This window comes from Xenopus laevis, chromosome 4S, assembly GCF_017654675.1.
Source record: "Xenopus laevis strain J_2021 chromosome 4S, Xenopus_laevis_v10.1, whole genome shotgun sequence".
In the NCBI taxonomy this organism is placed as follows: Eukaryota; Metazoa; Chordata; class Amphibia; order Anura; family Pipidae; genus Xenopus; species Xenopus laevis.
In genome coordinates, this window is record NC_054378.1 from 75967217 (window position 1) to 75989415 (window position 22199).

At 37.3% G+C, this 22199-nt stretch overlaps 1 protein-coding gene across 1 annotated transcript in view; it reads right to left on the reverse strand.

Moving 5' to 3' along the window:
• faf1.S (Fas (TNFRSF6) associated factor 1 S homeolog) overlaps nucleotides 1–22199 on the reverse strand; it is a 140004-nt gene that overhangs the window by 34144 nt on the left and 83661 nt on the right. Inside the window, 3 exon segments of the mRNA NM_001086748.1 lie at nucleotides 4669–4823; nucleotides 16525–16606; nucleotides 17039–17102. Of these exon segments, the coding sequence (NP_001080217.1) occupies nucleotides 4669–4823; nucleotides 16525–16606; nucleotides 17039–17102 (301 nt within the window).

Below are 22199 nucleotides of genomic sequence, written 5' to 3' on the forward strand. Positions count from 1 at the left end.
TCTGAAACTCAACACTAATAAAGTCATTAGATGTTGCCCCACTCATGATCCTTCTCAAAGCTTCTGAAGTTACAGGACCATACAGCATTGTGTGATAAGACAATCGCTGCTGGCAGATTGCAAACCTGAAGTTAAACCAGGCTGCAAATTGATCTTGACATTTGGTTAGAACAGACACTATAATCAAAAGCCTGGCAGAAAGGGAGAAAATGACTGGGAGAACTCAAGCAAGAAGAGCAGCTATCCATTCTCCTGCATAGTTCTTGCACAGCTGGCTGTCACTCCCAAGAGAAAAGCAGGACTGTGAAACATTTCTTTACACAAAATGGGTGCAAGACTGTCAGGTCCACTGTTCATCTAAGATCTAGAACAGTGTTTTATATCAAAAACCCATCCTTGGTAACGTCAGTCAATAAGCTAAACCCTAAAACCACTATTTTAACTAAAAAATTAACATTAAAAAAGTCCTTGAAATGAATGAAGGCATGAGTGGATCATTACTGTTATAGGGATACTGAACATCTAGGCATATACAGTAGGTTCAGTATATAAAATAATCACTTCTAGTTAATCTATTTTAGGCTTTGGTTCTACTTTATATGGATGCAGTCTCTTGCACTTGCACTATTCATTTACACTACATATTATGAATCTGAATATATTTTAAGCATATTTAAAGGTAAACAAGTAAACTATATATATATATTTATATATACTGTTGGACAAAAACTACATTGCCACTTATTGCAGCAAATCAGCATTTAAGGTAAGCTATGTACCATGTGATTTCAGACTTCATTCTCTTGGGTAGAATTGCTCCAGGTTAAACAGACAAGGCTTGCATGCGTCAGGTTTTGTTTTAACGTGCCATAGATTCTCAATTCAATTAAAGGGGGACTATCTCGAAAAAGAAAATGTAATATAAGCTTCATGATACTGAAATAAGAAACATTCTAAATACATTCAGTATCATTCTGTCTACATGCAGGAGTTGGGTTTTAGATATTCATTGATAGCTAGACCCAATATATCTTACAGGGGGCTTCCTTTCCTAGCAGAATAATTAGAGCTCATTCAAATAACTGATTCCAGTACAGACAAAATCTAACAAAATAACTGCCTTTTGCACAAACTCTGCATGTAGAGAGACATGATGTCTGGTGATTTTAATAGAGTGAGCTCTAATACATCTTATAGGCAAAAGGATATCTGACACCCAACTCCTGCATGAAGACAGAATGAAGAGAAACAGACGCTGAGAGAGGAATAGTGAAGATAAACTTGATTATTTCAGAAATGGTACATTATTTTTAACTGACTACATTTAGAAAACCTCTTATTTCAGTATGCTGGAGCTTATATTACATTTTCATTTTTCACAATAGTTAAAGGCAGGCCAAGGTAAGATATTCACTTTTTGTTCTTCAGCTACTCCAGTATTATCATTTTGGCTTTATGTTTTGGATAATTTTACTATTGAAAGATTAACTTTTAGCCAAGATTCAATATTTTTAGCAGACTGATCAATACAGATGCTCTTGCAGCATTCCCTGTATTTTGCACCATCCATACCTATATTTTAACACAGCTGATTCTGCTGGCAAAAAAGCAGCCTCCAAAACCACCACTCTACTTCAATCTAGGTATGGGTCAACCATACCACAAGCTCTTCATGATGCTGGTCTGTATGGGAGATTGTCAGAAAGGAGGTGTATTTCTCTTGAGAAAAATAGGTGAAAGAATATTAGTAGTAGCAAAAACCTGAAAGCCAGGTTCCAAAATGAAGAAGCCTGTGTACAGCAAGCAGTTGATATAAGTTGTTAACCTTCTAGCAGCACAATATGTTTAAATGAATGTAAAAAAAAAATGTTAAAAAACTGGATAAAGCATATCAAATTCAATATTTACAATACATTCCCTCGTGGGAAGTGGATAGGAAGAAAACACCCCCGAGCCACACCTGGGGTATGAAGCAAGAAAGCTTAGCTGTGAGGACATGGCCTTATAATCTTCACTCAAGCAGAGAACAGTTAAAGAGGTTAGCAGCAAGGGTCAGCACCTGTGAACATGGCTAATTGCTTCACAAATGGGAGGAAGGCAAAAGCAGTAACAAGTTGCCTCATTTCTGCAACAATATCAGGATGTTGCAGTTAAACCTGGGTGAAACACATGGACAACATGGTATTAAACAAAAACGATGACAAAGGGCATATTTTATATCCAATATGTTTGTATAACTACAGGTTTTGAACACTATCTCACTTGTTTGTGTCAATAATTTCTATATTTATACAAAAACAAAGTTTAAGGCCAAAGAACAGACTATATGCCAGTATATAAGGTGGGTAAGCCAGGGGAAGCAGATAAATACACTGTGGGACAAAATGTAGTGTCACTTAAAAACTGACCACACTGTGTGAATGTGTGAACATGCACTAGGGAAGTTTTAAGTGACCATTCACTGAAGACTGGATGCATCAGATTGAGAATAAAGATCCGAAACCAGTTTATATAGGAAATTTTAAAATACAGTTGTTAAGTAGAATTTATCTGAAATCAAATATAATATGTATCATTTGTGACGACAATTATATTTTAAATCAAGTTACAACTAAAAATTACATGCTGTTTAAGTGGTGGCACACATTTTATTCAAATCTCACTCTCTCCATTTTAAATTTGTAGAGTTTTCTACAGTGAAGAGGGACAAGCTGTTGAATTAACCGAACGAAGGAGGTGCGACTATTTTTTGTGGGCCTAATGTGGAATCACATATACGGCAGGAGCAAATAATGATGGGCTAAAGAAACCTCATCAGTTGAAGCGTTCACTGCAGGTATCTGTGCAGCCAGTCAACTTCTATTACCAGTGTTTCCATGTTCTGTTACTTAAACTCCTTTGGTAAGACATTACAAAGCAATTATAAGGCTAACTATTGTTATTAAGAAAAAAGTCTAAAACACAAAATTTTTATCCAATGACACCATAATTTTTTGTTATTGTAAAATAAATCAGAACCAAACAGGATCTGGGACAAAGCAACAGCAGGTATCCTTGTGAATTGAGCTGCTACAGATGGTTACGGAATAGCGTTTAATTCTGCATGATGTTATGGATAAAAGGTTGGGAGGGAAATCCATGCTGGAAATGAATGGTCACAGCAGTGTACAAAGGTTCACAGAGGAGAATATAGAGTTTTCTTCAGAAAAGACCCCAGGTCGCTTTCCAGAAATGTCATTCGTTTTCAAATTCTCTATGGCATCTTGAATAGAGAATTTTTTTAAAAAAATTATATTGTTGAATTAATACAGTTTACACAATGTAAATTCCTTTCACCTTTTTTTTTCAACTGCAGTTGTAAACCACCATGTCATTAATATTGCTGTTTGCCATGCCCAAAATGTAAGAGAGCTGCTATTAACAACAAAGAAGGCCATTAATAAGGTCTGATAGCTCACACTATGCGCCATCCATTAAAACGTATATTTAACTCTTGTAAAGCATGTGCAAACATATTCTGGTAGCATAAAAGAAAACTGCAAAATCTAGAGTTCTGCATGGAATAGTCAGGGGCAGCCTGAAACCTGCAAGAAGCTATAAGTTAGCAGCGGCTCATTTCTAACAGTGCTTAAATCAGTTTTTACAAAACAACTGAAAATACTGGGAAAAAAAGGCAACAGTGTTGGTTATTACACACCAGTCCAGCAGGTACCATTTTGATTCACATATTCTGGTTGTGAGCATGTGCCCAGAGACTATTGGGAATCTAGAAATACACTTTCGCTTATATGATTTAAATGTATGGCCAGTTTATTAAATTTATGGGTAAAATTTACAAGTGCTTTTCATCAGATTTTGTGGGTCCAATTTTATCTGATCCTCCATGTAACACCACGCAACAGTACACAGCAGCAAGCAACAGCACAAGATTTTGTAGGATGCTACAAAATATGATTCCCCTAGGCTAGAATGTAAAGTCAAATCAGATAAAGTCCATTTAAGTCTTTTCATCATGTGTTAAAATCATATACTTATTTCCACTACCATCTTTTTTTTGTTTTGTTGGATGAAGATGCAGCATGCAGTGTTCACATCTGACAGTTGTCGTATTGGATGGAAAACTTTACATGTAGTTTACACATCAAATATATAACATTTCCATTATATTTTGAACCACATGACTACATCTGACTTGTATGAATGCATTTTGTTCATCCAACACCATTCTACAAAAGCACCCATGGAGTTTAGCCCTATATGAAAGGAAAAGCCTGCTACACAATGCAGGACACATTTTTTTTAGCTTTGGAATGCTCCAGATCTAAGCAAAAGCAAAGAGCAGAAATTAAGGATAGACAGTAATAAAGAATTCATGTACTGTGACAAGTACTTGAATGGGATATATGTTCAGGACTCAAACCAAACCAATAGCACTAGCCCTCTCAGTATTGTTTATTTACAAAATGGTTAGCAAATTACATTTTTAAATTTGGTAAAATCTGGCTTTACAAGCTTCTGAAAAATGGTAGCTAGTTGGACTAAGACTTCCTTCCTTCAGTGTACTGCTTTTGTCTATACTATGAAATAGGCCAATATTAACAACATGTTTTATTTTTAGCATCACTGATTTTAACCACTGTAACGAGGATATGATGATACAAGACTAACCTGGCTCTGTTAGCTTCTTTTGTCATATCCCAGGCCCAAGTGATAAAGTTCTGACTCAGGTATGAGACAATAGATTCTGCACAGAGCATCTGGGAACAAAAGACGTTGCTGAGGACACTCTCATCATGGTGGAGGTAGATAGCAAGGAGCTTCCTCTGGGAATAAGAAAAAAAAAGAAATTTTAGAGAAAATTAAAAAATTGGAGCCTTATGGGCCAGATTTATGAAAATTTGAGATTAGAGCTCACCTCAGAAAAACTCAAGTAGCGAACTCTAATTTTCACCCACTGATAAATACAAAAAAATCCCACAGGAATGAATAAAAAATTGGTGTTTTTTTCTGTGGCGAGTTCTAATCTCATACTTTGATAAGTCTGTCCTTAAATGTTGCATCAATAGCTATTTATAGGTCATTATTATAGTGAAACCTCAATTATATATCCACTGATTTTAAGTTTTCCCTCAGTTTACACCTTTTTAGAGGTGCCACCAATAATTAATGCATAATATATTTTGTTGATTTTATTTTTTCCTGAAATTTACATAAATTTTTTTTCTGGTTTACTACAAAACATAAAATGGGGGCTCTAATGTATATTAATTTCATCTGATTTGTTCAAGTAGAAATAATTTGTAAGAAACTAGTACAGATACATTTCTGCCTTCATTCTGTCTTTGTAAAGCATGGAAATGAACCATATCTATATCTATATATCTATATCTATATATATATATTTACAGGTTACACCTGCACAGATTAAGAAGCCAATATTAAAGAAAACCTTTAATATCTCTGGTTTTAACCACTGTAATGAGTTTATGATAAAAAGAAACTTGTCACTGGAGAAATAAAAAAAGGCCGATAGATTTATGCATTCGCCATTGTTGCAGCAACAGAAAAACTCATCTGAAATTTAAGTTGCATAACAAAACAAAAAAAAAGAACCCACAAAATAAAATTATTTGCTTTTATTTGAAACAAGAAGAAAGAGATGAGGGACGATCAGGCAGTGTCCGACCAAAGGATCATCTGTTCTGCATTTCAAAGGGCAACTTCCATGCAATATCCTAAGTTACTGTGCTAAAATCTCCTCCAATTTATGGAAAACAGGGTAAAGATGTGTTTACACAGTGATTAGGCACTTAAAACAAGCTCTCAACTCGCGCAGAAAGAGCCCAACGATTATTCATCTGGACCAATTCACAAAGCCAAGGAATATTAAACACCCATGCTGGGAAGACAGGCGAATGCAAGCTGGTGGAGAGACCAAACAACTCCTTGAAAATCCCTTGTATAGCCTTCATTATTTCCCCTGCAAGGAAACCTAAAGAAAGTGTTTAGTTAAAGAAAAACCCACATTGACCTTGCTCAAAACCCTTTAATCTGTCCTTTGTCATGGCCTGCTTTGTGGCCAGAGGCTAGCACTTCCAAAACCTAGGAGCCCCCCCCCTGCTTTCTTAGAAGACAAACCAAAAATATATGTAAAAAGTAAGTGTACAAGTAGCATGCTGAGAAACAAGTTTTATCCCAAACACAAAAGTTAGCAGCATGAAATGTAAACCATGAAATGGAATGTGTTGTATAAACTGCACGTGATAATGTTTTTTAGTGGATACCTTCTTTGATTAAATAGTATAATTCCCTTTTTCAGAATCTAAACAGAACATAAATAATAATTAATGGAAAAATATATTGCAAAAATAAAATTGAGACTTTCTCTAGCATATCATATACCTCTAATTCCTTTCTCAAATCATTGAATGAAAAGAAAGAGATTCCCAGTGGCAGCTCTCTTTAATGAGGCGTGATAATTATTGTTTTACGCAGACATGCAAGTATTTGAAAATAAGATATCCAGCAATGAAATACCAACAATCCAACTGGAAGGTGGAGTTAAATTAAGTCATAAAAACATTACACATAATACATAAAAATAGGCATAGGGACATGCATTATGTTGAAAATATTTATTTAAAAAAGGCAGTTAAAATAATGTTAAAAAATGTAATATATTTTTTCCAACTACTAAGAGTTTGCGGAGTTTAGCACTAAATAGTAACAGTAGCAAAGTATCAACACTGCCTTGAACATTGAAGTCAGACAAATCTTTTAGGTAGCCAGTAGACTAATGGGATGCAAATAGCAAGTTTATCATGGTACTGATGGAAGTTGGAGCATAGCTGTGCTTAATGTAAGTTGCACACACCAGTAGGTCATGAAATACAATCCACATCTGACTGGACTGCATGACCTCTAGAGAGTGTTTGGCCTCCTGGTGAGTTATTTGTGCAATCAAATTGTGGTATGGCTGAAACACACTAGCTCACCCAAATGGAACTGAACAGGCCCATATTATCTCCCACCTTTCCAAATGCTTTGCCTGTCCGATCATAGTCACTTTGCCATCCACTCGTAAAGTTTGAATTATACTAATGTCCAATCACTCTGCCCATTTTGTCGGATATACAAAAGGCTGTGTAATCAGCTTTATGCATTTCTCATGTGTAAATACACATAAACAAAAACATAATGTGTAACTTGTTTCTTCTTCAGTGGCAATACAAGAGCACTGCTCTGTGAATGTACCAACAACTGTCCGAATAAAGGATGAGTAAGAGAATACATCTATAAAATAAAACAGCAATAAAAAATCCTGCCTAACAATCAGTTTTAATCCTGGTTGCTGGGGTCACTGATTCTAGAAACCAGATGGCATTTTAAAGCTCAGTTTTCTCACAGGAGAGAAAGGCAAAGTAGAAATGCAAATAAATAACACACCACACAATTGAAAACAGGCAGCAACATTCTTAATTTACAGGCAATCCATAATAATGTAAGGAATATATTGGGGAATCTGAGAAAAAAAACAGAAGAATCAGGTTAGGGAGAAGTGGGCTAGGATAAACAAAAGTGCCCTCTGCTGTATAGTATGGAAGGTACTTACATTTCCCATGATAAACATATTGCTGTCTTTAAAAAAAAAAAGTGTAAAGGCTGCACTTTAGAAACCGTTGGAGCACTGGCAGAACGAGAATTTAGAGGGCCCCAGTACATGGACATTTAATGACCCTATTTCTTTTAGAAGTTGGAAAAATCTGTAATATTTTCATATATGGAATAAAGCGGCCCCATAAAAGAAAATCAGTCCATCTGTATAAGCGCATGCCAGCATGGGCGAAGCAGGTAAATGGCTAGCTGCAATCAAACAGCCTTTTTTTCATCAATAATGTATCAAGGTTTCCTGTTGCATCTGGGTAGTCAAGAGCAAGAGGCAAACTAAGTTTTAAGTATATTTAACCCTCTTAAAGGGTATCTAAGGCCAAAAAAATGGATGCCAACTTAATGAGAATACTTTTGCAATTTACATTTATTTTCTAAGTTTAGTGGATTCTAAGGGGCCGATTCACAAAGGGTCGAATATCGAGGGTTAATTAACCCTCGATATTCGACTGGGAATTAAAATCCTTCGACTTCGAATATCGAAGTCGAAGGATTTTAGCGCAAATGGTGCGATCGAACGATTGAAGGATTATTCCTCGATCGAACGATAAAATCCTTCGAATCGAACGATTCGAAGGATTTTAATCCAACGATCGAAGGAATATCCTTCGATCAAAAAAAACTTAGGAAAGCCTATGGGGACCTTCCCCATAGGCTAACATTGAGTTCGGTAGCTTTTAGATGGCGAACTAGGGGGTCGAAGTTTTTTCTTAATGAGACAGTACTTCGACTATCGAATGGTCGAACGATTTTTAGTTCGAATAGTTCGATTCGAAGTCATAGTCGAAGGTCGTAGTAGCCCATTCGATGGTCGAAGTAGCCCAAAAAAAACTTAGAAATTCGAAGTTTTTTTACTTCGAATCCTTCACTCGAAGTTAGTGAATCGGCCCCTAGGTGTTTTTTTTTTTTTTTAAAATAAAAACAAATTTAAAAAAAATTTTTATGTTACATCAGGCTTTTACCATCAGTATAAGTGTTTTAAAGACCTTCAGTTATTCTCATATTTTTCAGGTCTGTTAACCACAGAAAATGGTGAGGCATTGTGGGAATTGAAGTCTTGGCTGGAAGGTCACTTTTCATACTTCTATTATTCTGCTTCTCTGTTGCTGCCAATATGATCAAATTGGAGCAGGTAATCTCGTCTACATGTGCAATGTGCTGTAGATCAGTCTCTAAGTGCTCAGTTGTATTAGCCTAGAGAATATGTTTACTGTTATTTCCACTGTACTGCAACTGCACTAATGTCAGATTTACTCATCAACCTCTGTAATGTGTGTTACTATGGCAGGCTCGGAATGGGTCTTGTCTTATGGGCCCAACTGGCCCAGACCCCGCTCCCTCCTCGAATCCACCACTGCTGGGCACTGGGCCCCCCAGTCTGACCCTGTACTGTGGGCAGTCATAATGACCTGGGACCAGTATGCCAGAATTTGGTACTGGTACTGGTGCTGGTGGTCTTTACTTCTTTAGATAATCAGCATCATTTGACTATGTTTGCTATATGCATTGCTAGCTACTGCAAAACCCGATGGGCCCCGCCGGCCCAGACCCACGCCCTGCTCGAATTTGCCACTGCTGCCCCCGACCTCCCTCTCCTGCTGCAGTCGCCAAAAGAAGAAAGGTAAGCACACGCAAGAAAGGGAGAAAGGGTGGGTTTACAGGCTAGAGGCAGGTTGCAGCAGGGGGCCCAGGAGGCTTTGAGACAGGGGCAGGGAGTTGGAGCCAGAGTGGGGCCCCTGAAACAGCAGCTCCTGTTGCTCCCGGCTCATCAGTCCGACCCTTTACTCTGGGCAGTCATAATAACCTGGGACCAAAAAGAGTTGTGCTAGTATTTGGTACTGGTGGTCTTGACTTCTTCAGATAATTTGAACAGCATCATTGGCTTATTTGACTATGTTTGCTATTTGCATTTCTAGCTACTGCAGTTTTCCTTTCACTAGCCGCTGATTATAATGGACATGGGAGATTATAAAGAAGAAAGAATCTAAATGTATTCACACAGAATTCATATGATTATTGCTAAGTAAAAGAAAGTAATACTTGTATTTTATGACTTGGATACATAACAGGGCAACAATTTATTACAGGCTTATGTTTCCATGAGTTAAAGGAAAACAATACCCCCAAACAATGTAGGTCTCTATAAAAATATACTGCATAAAACAGCTCATGTATAAAAGCCTGCATCATGTAAATAAACCTTTTTCATAACAATATACTGTTAAGTAGTGTGTGCCACTGGGTAATCCTAAATAGAAAACTGCCATTTAAAGAACTAAGGGCCACCCCCTGGGATACTACAATTCACGGTGCACAGAAACATGTTACAAAAGTGCACTGATACATGTTAGGTCACATGAGCCAATTAACAGACAGAGTTCTGTCTTTTGCTTCCACACTTTTTCCTGTTACAGTTAGAGCTGCAGTATTTCTGGTCAGGTGATCTCTAAGGGAGCACAGACCATCACAAAATGGTGGTTCAAGGCAAGAGATGTAAAAGGGCAATATTTACTGAAATATATATACCAGTTTGGTAAGTTTCTTTATTATGTCATTAATATGTCATTAGTATGGTAATGTTGCGTATTTATTTTTTGGGTATAATTTTTTTAAACCATTTCATTATGTTAAAGAAACACCAACACCAGAAATAACACCTTTTTCTTTTGCATCTGCCATATTTGTGTATGCAACATAAACTCTAGGTGTATATTCCCTGCACTGTATTATAGGCTGTTGACAAAATGCCAACATCTACTAACGTTGCATGATACTTGATCTGATGGGTGACCAAATAACTATTATAAGGATTTCAGTATTTGTGATGAACCCCTGTTAGCTGTCCAAATCAATGTTTTATAAAGACTTATAAATTGGGCCATGTCAGTAATAAATAGCACACATTTGTCCATTTTTTATCATTGTCGTTTGAAACAATGAGGCACATATATGTAAGTATCCTATTTCTATTAGGGATGCACCGAATCCAGGATTCAGTTCCGGATTCGGCCAGGACGGCCTTTTTCAGCAGGATTCAGATTCGGCCGAATCCTAGTGCCTGGCCGAACCGAATCCTAATTTGCATATGTAAATTAGGGGCATGGATGGAAATCAGTTGACTTTTTGTCACAAAAGAAGATTTTTTTCCACTTTTTCCTTTTCTGACCCTAATTTGCATATGCAAATTAGGATTGACATTGTTATTCGGCCAAATCTTTCACCAAGGATTCGGGGATTCGGCCGAATCCCAAATAGTGGATTCGGTGCATCCCTAACTTCTATTAACATTTTTTTTCCACAGTTTCCCTTCCAACATATTAACTAGCCATGCATTCTAATACAGAAGGAGCAATCAAAACTACCGGTACTGACTAGATTAATTTATTCTGTATTGCAATTCCATATACTGCTATATACACCACGCTTTTGCAGCTCCTGTATACTGCTTATTCTGCTTATCCATATACTGCTATATACACCACTCTATTGCAATTCCTGTATACTGCTTATTCTGGTAATTCTGCTTATATCACTACTTGTATCTGTTAACCCCAATAACTTTTGTCTGTTAGGCCTAGTCTGATTTAGTGCTCTTGATAGAAGTGACATTACACTACTCAACCCCCTAGACTTTCACCAACCTCCCTATACACTCCCCAGTCTCTCCTGTTCTCCTTCACCCCTGTGACTGATGAGGAAGTCTCAAAACTTCTGGCCTCTTCTCATCTTAATAACTGCCCGCTTGATCCCATTGCTTCAAAACTTCTCTGCAATACCAATCCTTGTCTAATCAAAGCCTTAACTCATCTATTAAACCTCTCACTCTCAACTGGAATCTTTCCATCTCAACTAAAGCATGCTCTTGTCACCCCCATTCTGAAAAAACCCTCTCTTGATCCCTCCAATCTTGATAATCTCCGACCTATCTCTCTGCTACCTTTCATCTCTAAACTACTTGAGCACCTAGTCTACAACAGACTAACGTCATTCCTCTCTGACAATAACCTTCTGGACCCCCTGCAATCTGGTTTTAAGCAACAACACTCCACTGAAACTGCCCTAACCCAACTAACTAATGACCTTTTAAAGGAGAAGGAAACCCTGTAGGCTAACTGCCCCCCCCCCCGGGAAATGCCCCATACTTTATACTTACCCCTCGTTGCAGATTCTGGCAGCAGACTTTATGGCATCCATCTTCCGAGTCCTTGGTAAGCTGACTGGGAGATCGGTATGTCGGCGCATGCGCAGTTGCAGCAATTTGCCGGTTTTTGACAAATGCACATGCGGATTGCCGATCTCAGTTTACAGAGGAACTGGAAGATGGATGTCATGAAGTCTGCTGCCAGAATCTGCGAAGAGGGGTAAGTATAAAGGTTTGGGCATTTCTCCGGGGGGGGGGGGCTGTTAGCCTGGGGGGAGGAGGGAGGGGGTCTATGTGGGCTGGGGGGTACAGGGTTTTTTTCTACAGGTTTCCTTCTCCTTTAACAGCTAAAGCCAACAATCACTTCTCACTACTAATACTGCTTGATCTCTCTGCTGCATTTGACACTGTGGATCACCCTCTCCTCCTCCAGTCCCTCCATTTGCTTGACCTGTGTGACACAGCCCTGTCCTGGTTCTCTTCTTACCTCACTAATCGTTCCTTCAATGTCTCCTACAATGGAGTAGCATCTTCTCCCCTACCTCTTTCTGTTGGGGTTTCTCAAGGCTCTGTCCTGGGCCCCTTATTGTTCTCCCTCTATACTTCCTTCCTCTTCAAACTAATCAATAATTTTATGGTTTCCACTACCACCTCGATGCTGACGATACTCAGATCTATCTCTCCACTCCTGATCTCAACCCAGAACTCCTAACTTTGGTCTCCTCCTGCCTGTCTTCTATGTCTACTTGGATGTCGCAATTCTACCTTAAATGAAACCTCTCTAAAACGGAAATGGTTCTCTTTCCTCCAACTAACACCAGTAACATCCCGGAAGTACCTATCATAGCGAACAATTCCACTATCACCCTGTCTATTCAGGTCGGGTGCCCTGGGGTTATCCTAGATTCTGCCCTGTCCTTGACTCCTCATATTCACTTATTAAATCATGTCAATTCCACCTAAGGAACATATCCAAAATTAGATCATTTACCATCCAAGATGCCGCCAAAATTCTCTCATCATATCACGTCTAGACTGTCACCTCTGCAGTATATAATGCACAGGGCCTTCCTCACCTTTTGTACCGGTATTGGTTGTGATGTATGTAACTCCATATGTTCTCTGTATGTAATCCATATTATTTAGTTGTAAAAACACATTTACTTTAAAGAGCTGCGAAAGTTAACATAACATCAATTTTCAGGAAGCTAATATTTTTTTTGTGCTACCTACCTGACAGCTGTCTATAGACAATCAATAAAAACCATAGAATTAAGTCAGGCGTTTCTGCCCAGCTTAATAAAAGAAGAAGAAAACCAGATGTCATCAGATCATCCAGACCAGTGCAATTCATTGCACCCTCTTAGAAATGCAGTGAATGGATTATAGGATGCTTGTTTAAGATGCATTGTAATGGAGGGGTTTTCTGTTCATTACTACAAATTATTTACTGTAGGAGGTCCCCAGTAGTCAGGTGATAAATGAGCTATAACCCAATGTAAGGTCCCACATGATTTTTTTTTGTAAATGCTTCAGGGGTATGAAAGATTCTATGGCTGTAGCTTTAATGGCTGGTACTGAAAGGGATTTCATTAAGATTTAGCAGAGTGTGATATGGTGAGAAACCTTATCAAATGGAGTGTTTTACTTAGTGATTAATATACTAGTTCACGAAGCTCTTCAAATCCTCCATAATCCAGGCACTCCAATAAACATTTAATGAGGAGAGGAGTTCAAAAAGGCTGGCGGGGGATTTAAACCTTCAATCTTGTTTTTATTGACTTGGGAAACTCAATTTCTACCTCCAGTTCAGATGTTCTTCTTACGGTTCTACAACACTTTATATTAAACATAAGGTATGAAAGTAAGAGCTGATCTAGATCAACTAGAATTATTTAACTCACACGCATTATTCATAGGTGATAACAGTTATTAAAAAATAGAAAGTTTAAAACCAGGCTAAATTTAAAGAAATGAAAAGGAAAAAGGAATACTGAAATACAAACAGAAGAATTGGCTAGCAGATACAGTAAAATATAAATCACAATTCCTGTATATCTTAATTATAATTCAAAGCCTTAAGCATGTATTTGCTGTCTCAAACCCAAATCTTCCTGTGGAAATGAATGCAATTAAGCTCAATTTCTATTCTTAAAGGGGAATTATTGTGAAAATATAAATTGAAATAATCAATTAAAAAGTATGTACCATTTCTGAAATAATCAAGTTTATCTTCACTATCCCTCTCAGCATCTGTATTTCTTTATTCTGTCTACATGTAGCAGTTGGGTGTCAGATAATCTCCTTTTGCTTACAAGATGTATCACTCTATTAAAATCCCCAGAAATCCTGCCTCTCTACATGCAGAATTTATGCAAAAGGCAGTTTTGATTTTGTTTTTTGTTTGTACTGGAATCAGTTATTTGAGTAAACTCTAATACATCTGCTAGAAAAAGGAAGCCACCCTATAAGATTTATTGGATCTGTCAATAAATATCTGACACTCAACTCCTGCAAGAAGACTGTAGAAGAACAAAAAGAAACAAATGCTGCGAGAGGAATAGTGATGATATAGTGATATGATATAGTGATGATAAACATGATGATTTCAGAAATGATGCAGAATATTTAATTGATTATATTTAGAAAGTTTTGTATTTCAGTATGATGAAGCTTATATTAAATTTTCATTTTTGATACTTCCCCTTTAAGCAATATGCAGCGATGGAGATTAATATGGGGGGAGTACAGTAACACTTCTCAACAAGGACTGAAACATGTAAGGTACAGTATATTCATATCAATATATATTATCTAGTACCATACTGGAAGCTAAAGAAAGAATGCTAAAAATGAAAAATGTGATATTAACAACTCCCTAAGTGATATCACTGACACTAGTGGACCAGCTCCTCATTAACACCTAACTTAATCTTGGGTGCCAGAATGACATTTCAGTTTATACTATTGACTCACTACTGGATCTAGAAAAAGTATGTTATCAATTTTAACAGAAAGAAAAAAAAACCAAAAGAAACCAACTTCCACCAAAAGTAAGGGTCATACCACATCATTGAGAGATTTCTTTAAGGAGCAGTTCACCTTTTCAAAATGCATAATTTTGAAAAAAGGACACAAATGATGACTTTTTACAATCACTTTGAATTTTTTGTAATGTTAGTATAACATTTAGGTTTGAGAAATAAAATTAATTGCATATCACCCCTCTCATGTTTCCCGTTACCACTTAGTGAGCCTGATTTTTGTCTTTGTAAACTGTTATAGTTTTATACAATAGCGGATACACTGGTCAGAAGAAGTTCATTGTTCAGTATAAAAATAAAAACTGGGTAAATAGACTGTGCAAAATAGAAAAAAGTTTCTAATATAGTTAGTTAGGCAAATATGTAATGTATAAAGGCTGGAGTGACTGGATGTCTAACAGAACAGAACAGAACACTACTTCCTGCTTTGCAGCTCACTTGGTTTCCACTGATTGGTTACCAGTAGGGATGCACCGAATCCAGGATTCGGCCTTTTTCAGCAGGATTCGGATTCGGCCGAATCCTAGTGCCTAGCCGAACCAAATCCGAATCCTAATTTGCATATGTAAATTAGGGACTGGTAGGGAAATCAGGTGACTTTTTGTCACAAAAGATTTTTTTCCACTTTTTCCTTTCCTGACGCTAATTTGCATATGCAAATTAGGATTCGGATTCGGTTCGGTACTCGGCCAAATCTTTCACCAAGGATTCGGTCGAATCCCAAATAGTGGATTCAGTGCATCCCTAGTTACCAGGCAGTAACCAATCAGTGACCTGAGGGGGGGCCACATGGGTCATAACTGTTGCTTTTGAATCTGACCTGCATGCTGAGGATCAATTGCAAACTCATTGAACAAATGTTGCATGTGGTCCCCCTTCAAGTTTCTGACTAACTCAGAGTCAGAGAGCTGAAAATCAAGAAGTTGTGTTCTGTTATCAGGCCCGGATTTGTGGCGAGGCCACATAGGCCCGGGCCTAGGGCGGCACATTTTTGGGGGCGGCATGCTGCTCAGCCGCCTGTGCTCCCCAGTGCTTCGGCGCTTTTGCGCCAGCGTGTGGTAGTGCGGGCGGGCGCTAGGACCGCGCGGAGCACACGGCCTTGGGGCGCCCGCCCATCGAATTCGGCGCTGTCGGTTATGTTAGACATCCAGTTCCTCCAGCTCTTATATATTAAATTTTTAGCTAACTAACTATATTAGAAACATTTTTATTTTGCAGCCTATCTACAGTATTTACCCAGTTTTTATTTTTACACTGAACTGTTCCTTTAAGCTCACATATGTGGCCGGGATGCCCTGCAAAGTTCGAAAGGATACATTTCCTTTTGCAAGGCAGGGCAGGGATTAGCCCCTCCCCCTCCACAAAATCCTCTGTCCCCAGGACTGAGAGACGTGATAACAGTAATATGTATTCAGCACAGGTAGGGTGTGTTATTGTACCCTTGCATACTGAGAAACTGTGAAGATATATACCTGTAATTCAATTTTGCTTGTGAACAATGTTATGTTTTGTTTGTTGTTTTAATCCCCTTGTACCCCCTTCCTGAAAAATTGAAAAATAAAAACTTGAAAAAATATTTATATAAAATTAAATGAATAACATTTTAATTTGTGGTATGAAAAAATGTCATTAACAAACAGATGCGATTATCAACAGAATACTAGCACTTACATCTCTCGCTTTCCCATAAAAGGCCTCCTGGAATGAAGCTTCTAGTGACCCAATGAAAAACACAGGATGGCAGTCACCGTATCTGAAAACATGTAAAGAGATGTTTGACAGATAAGAAATAACAAAGGTGTGACTTTAGTCTTTTAACATATGTGAAATTTAGGAAACAATGATACCCGCATATGCACCAAAACTGGGTTTATATCTCAAGGCTAAAAATTCAAGTATCTAATTGAAATTATTTCATTTAACATATGTCTTTTAGGCTGATTTACATCAAATTAAGTGAGATTTGAGGTATAACGTGTAAATAATCTGCCTAGGTGGAGCAACAACCTATGCACAAAACAAAAATACATTAATTATCACCAATGTACCTATTACTAAACATGCAAGAAACAAACAGAACTTGGAAATTAAATTGGCATCAATGATGACGTCTTAAGGGAGGCTTTGTGGTTAAGGTACAGGCAATGCCAAGCAATAATATCCACACAATGTTAGTGTGCTTTACCTGGAGGAGAACTCTGCTGTAAACTGCAGCAATGCATCGGCTTCATTTTCAGCATTTTCAGGCACTTGACAGAGAGAAAGAAAAGAAATATGACAATTGCTAAAATAATATTTTAGCTATACATGTTTCATTTCATTATTTTATTAAAATAAAATTCCTTAGATGTGTTTGATACTTAATTTTACCTTGGTGTGCTTTTTCCCAGTACAGAAGGTACTACACCGGGCTGGTTAGTAACAAAATCTGTGTATTGGACTTATAGTGTATTGGTATTAAATAGGTTTATTCACAAATATCACTATTTAAATATATATTGTCACAGGAATATTTTTATATTTTTATATTTTATATATATTTATATGTATATTTATATTTGTTTGTATATCTTATTTTCCATTTATTGGTGTTTTCATCCACTGTTTTTATTCCCTATACTTTGTATGACAATCTACTGAGAGGAATTTATTTAGTATTATAATTCAGGATTTACTGGTGTCCAATGGGATGTTTTGATACACTGAAGGGAGTTATGTTAATTAATTTATACACACAGGTGTTTAACACTTAACACCCTATATAATGGGTTATCACATGACACACTTTGAACTCTGATGAAGTGCCAATAGAGAGGGCACGAAACGCGTTAGTTCGCACCACTTACCCACTGCCTGTTATCACTCTTTGCAATTTGAATAAAGCCGCTTTTTCAAAGATGAAGTGTGGCGAGTCTTGATGTAGACGGGCCAGCGCTGAATAGCGATACACAGATTTTGTACTGCAGATGCCGGCTTGGAGTTGCCGGAGTATCGCGAGAGCTGTGGCCGAGACGCCACAAGGAAGGGTGAGCTCCGCTTTAATCTTTCATCACCCGTGTTTCTGTTTTATACAATTTTCTAACTCCGTGGGTGTGATATGGGAAGCGTTTGAGACCCCGATGTGCCTTGGATGATAGCAGCATACGGAGGATCATTCTGAAGCGTGTACGTACGGACATGTGAGCATATTTATTTATATGTGTATATAACTCACAGCAAGGCTTATTATGGCTACTAGTGCATTATTGAGTGAGGCAGTGGGAGTGGACTTAACAACGAATGAAGGGATTGGAAATCTACAGCAAACTAACATCAGGAGATTACAAAAAGCACGCACAGTCTTTGAAGTGGCTGAAGGTGTCACGAGTAATATCCCTGCAACGGCTGAAACTGAACAGCCGGATACAAATATGCATACTATGTTAAAGAAGTTTCAAAAACTATCGATAAAAGAATTGAAGCTTTGGTGGGAAATTTCCACACTACAAAATTATTTGAAAGTGTGTAGAGTACCACGTGGCCTATGGATTAAAAAATTTCCAGCATTTGAAATACAAGATAAGGGCCTAATGGATGATTGGTATGGGGTGTTAACTGACTGCTCTTTGAAATTGATGAAAATACTTATAGATAAATACCAGCAGGAACAGGAGAGACTGGTACAAGAAATCACTCGGATAGAAACTATTATGAATGTTTATAAGGGCAATTCAGATTTCGAAAAATTTATTAAGAAAATGAAAATAGATATTGATACCCTGGAGAACAAGATTATGGAAATGAAACAGAGAAAATTTCTAAGGGATAAATCAGATTATGACCAAAATAGAGTATTCTCCTGGGGAATGAGACTGAATCCACAACGGGGGAGATGGGAGCGTATGAAACCAACTTTAAAAACAGAGAGATATCGAGGTCAAGGGAACAGAATTAATGCTGATATATCCTGTGCAGGGTCTGAAGTTTCTTCCCCTAGTGTCTCTTTTTTAGTGACATCGGGCAGCGATCTGGATGCGAGCCAAGAAGAGGAGGACGACGAATCTATCAATCTGATCAAGAGAAAAAGAACAGAAAACGGAAAAGGGGCAAGAGAGGAGGAAATAATAAACATCAAAAGAACAACAGGACCCAAGAAAGGGAAAAGCAAGATGGTGGCGAAGAAGAGATAATACGTGATGATGTGGACTTTGAAGATCTGGTAATTAACTTATCTGGACACATGTTAACGGAGGGGGATAAGATGTTATTGAACAAAGGATTGACTTTTTGCCCCTCAATACATTTTTCATTAATTGATACGATTGTGGATGTAAATAAGTTTACCAGACTACTAGCCCTTAAGAGATTTTTTAGTCCTAAATACAACTGTGAAAACCAAATATTGGGGGATATAGATATACAGAATTATCTCACACAGGATGTTTTAGAGGCGATAGATACCTTACAGGCGGATGATGATCAATTAGTAATATTGCCCCGAGATGCTGTAGATAGTAGCAAAGCAGTGATCCATACCAATTTAAAAACAAAGTCACACTTTAACCCAGTAGGACATAGGGGCCTCTTTGTTGAGAGATTTTACGACCTAGTTGTAAAAGACTTGAGACAACTTTCGGCCAACCTGGAAGCTAAAACAGCTAGACAAAAACAAAATAATTTGACCAAGTCTGAACAACAAGCTCTACAATCTCTCATTAATAATCAAGATATAGTGGTAAGGAATTCCGACAAGGGGGGTTCCATTGTAGTGTTGGATCGGGAATATTATGTAATGGATATTTTACAACAACTGAATGATAGTAGTAACTATATAAAATTGGAGACAGATCCCACCAAGATTTTTCAAAATAAACTGCGTACCCTGATCCAAGATGGGAAAGGTATGGGGATACTGAATGACAATGAGGTTGAATATATATGGGTGGAACATCCAAGGACACCCATTTTTCACACTTTTCCCAAAGTTCACAAAGACCCTGAAAAACCTAAGGGCAGGCCCATAGTGGCCGGTATAGGGTCCCTCAATGAGGGTTTAAGTGAATATATTGATAAATTAATACAACCGATTGTCATTCAGTTACCTTCATACCTCAGGGATAGTGGCGATGCCATCAATAAGATAAGTGATAATGAATGGGATCCCAATTACTTAAGGGTAACAATGGATATCACAGCGCTATATTCCTCGATTAGGCACACTGATGGTTTGCAAGCGCTGCACTACTGGCTGAGACAGAGTCAGTTATACAGCCAGGAACAAAATCAGTTTATACTGGATTCAGTTGAGTACCTATTGAATCATAATTATTTTATGTTTAGTGGGACCTACTATCTACAGAAATGCGGGACAGCGATGGGGGCGCGGTTTGCACCCTCATACGCAAATCTGTTTATGGGCTGGCTAGAGAAGTTCCATATACATAGCACCCCATTATTCCCTAATGTAAAAAGGTATTATCGTTATATTGACGATTTGATACTGGTATGGGAAGGCAGTGAGTTACAGTTGGATCAGTTTGTTAAACAATGTAATACTAATGACAAGAATATTGTGTTCACATACACAAGTGACAGGAAGACTGTTGATTTCCTGGACATAAGATTTGTGCATGACCAACTGGTAGTGCACACTGATGTGTACAGGAAATCGATAAGCCGAAATTCACTTTTATTAAGACAAAGTAGCCATCCAGAACCCCTTTTACGTAGCCTACCGATAGGACAGTTTTTGAGATTGCGACGTAATTGCTCCACATGGGATGCATTTCAATCGAGAGCGATGGAGCTGTGGGACAGACTGATACAGAGGGGCTACACTATTGAAGAAATAAAAATGGCATATGAAAAGGCAGTCCTGAGTGATAGATCGGAATTACTTGCGAAACTAGGAGAAAAAAAGAAGTGTAAGAAACAAGAGAATAATGATAAGGTGAAGAAATTTAAATTTATTATCCAATTTAGTTCTGAAGCGAGTGACATACAACGCATAATTAATAAACATTGGAAAATTTTGGGATCAGATCCGATACTGTCAAAACTTGATATGGGTAGACCACAGTTTGTTTACAAGCGGGGACCGAATTTAAGGGACAAATTGTCACCAAGCATGTTACCTGAAAGGAAAATGAATAAAAATTGGCTTACCGTTAAGGGTACATTTAAGTGTGGAGCAAATGTTTGTAAATGTTGTAGGTTTATTAAACCTTCGAAGGATATACGTAGTACTGTTACAAACAAAATTTACAATAATACCACGTATGTCAATTGCCGTACTGGAAATGTCATATACTTGGCCACGTGTCGTTGTGGAAAACAATACGTGGGGAAAACGACTAGAAGATTAAAAGACAGGATACTAGAACACATAGCATGCATAAATAGGAACGATTTAACTTCAGCAATAGCTGCCCATGTAGTAAATGAACACAATGCTAACGAATACTTTGTCTCATTCCAGGCAATTGAAACTGTCAGTCTGGGGAAAAGAAAAGGAGATATTGATAAACTGTCGTCCAAAAAGGAAATCAAGTGCATACTTTTATTAGAAACAGTATCACCTGAAGGATTGAATAGAGAGTGTGATGTTAAGTCCTATATAGAATAAAAGGGATAGAAAGAGGATGTAATCAAAAACATTGATGTGAGTGCTAACAATTACAATCCCGTGCGATAGTGCTGTAGATTTCTGAACTCCATGGAGGATAAGGGTGAAATTACAATTCCCCTGTGTCCCTTCTTACATATAAAATAATATATAATAAAATAATAAAATACAATAAGATAAATAAATACAGTTGTTAAGTAACATTTTGAATTTATATATATCTCACGTGTGTCAGAAATGAATAATGTATGTGGTTATATATGCATGATACAGCTATATTAATTTAACTTAAGTAAATATTGAACTATTATATGAAAAAATAATGCTGTTACGTGCATATATATACTTTTTAACACCTATTTAAAAGCTTGGTGGTTTTAATGGTTACACTATATTTATATTGTAATATTATATATATTCATGTGGATCAACTGAGATCCCACATGTAGATATATAGTTTACATTGGGATTTAACGATATTAAACATATTAATTAATTCATATGTGACGCGAACAAATGAAAGTATTGGACTTATAGTGTATTGGTATTAAATAGGTTTATTCACAAATATCACTATTTAAATATATATTGTCACAGGAATATTTTATATTTTTATATATATTTATATGTATATTTATATTTGTTTGTATATCTTATTTTCCATTTATTGGTGTTTTCATCCACTGTTTTTATTCCCTATACTTTGTATGACAATCTACTGAGAGGAATTTATTTAGTATTA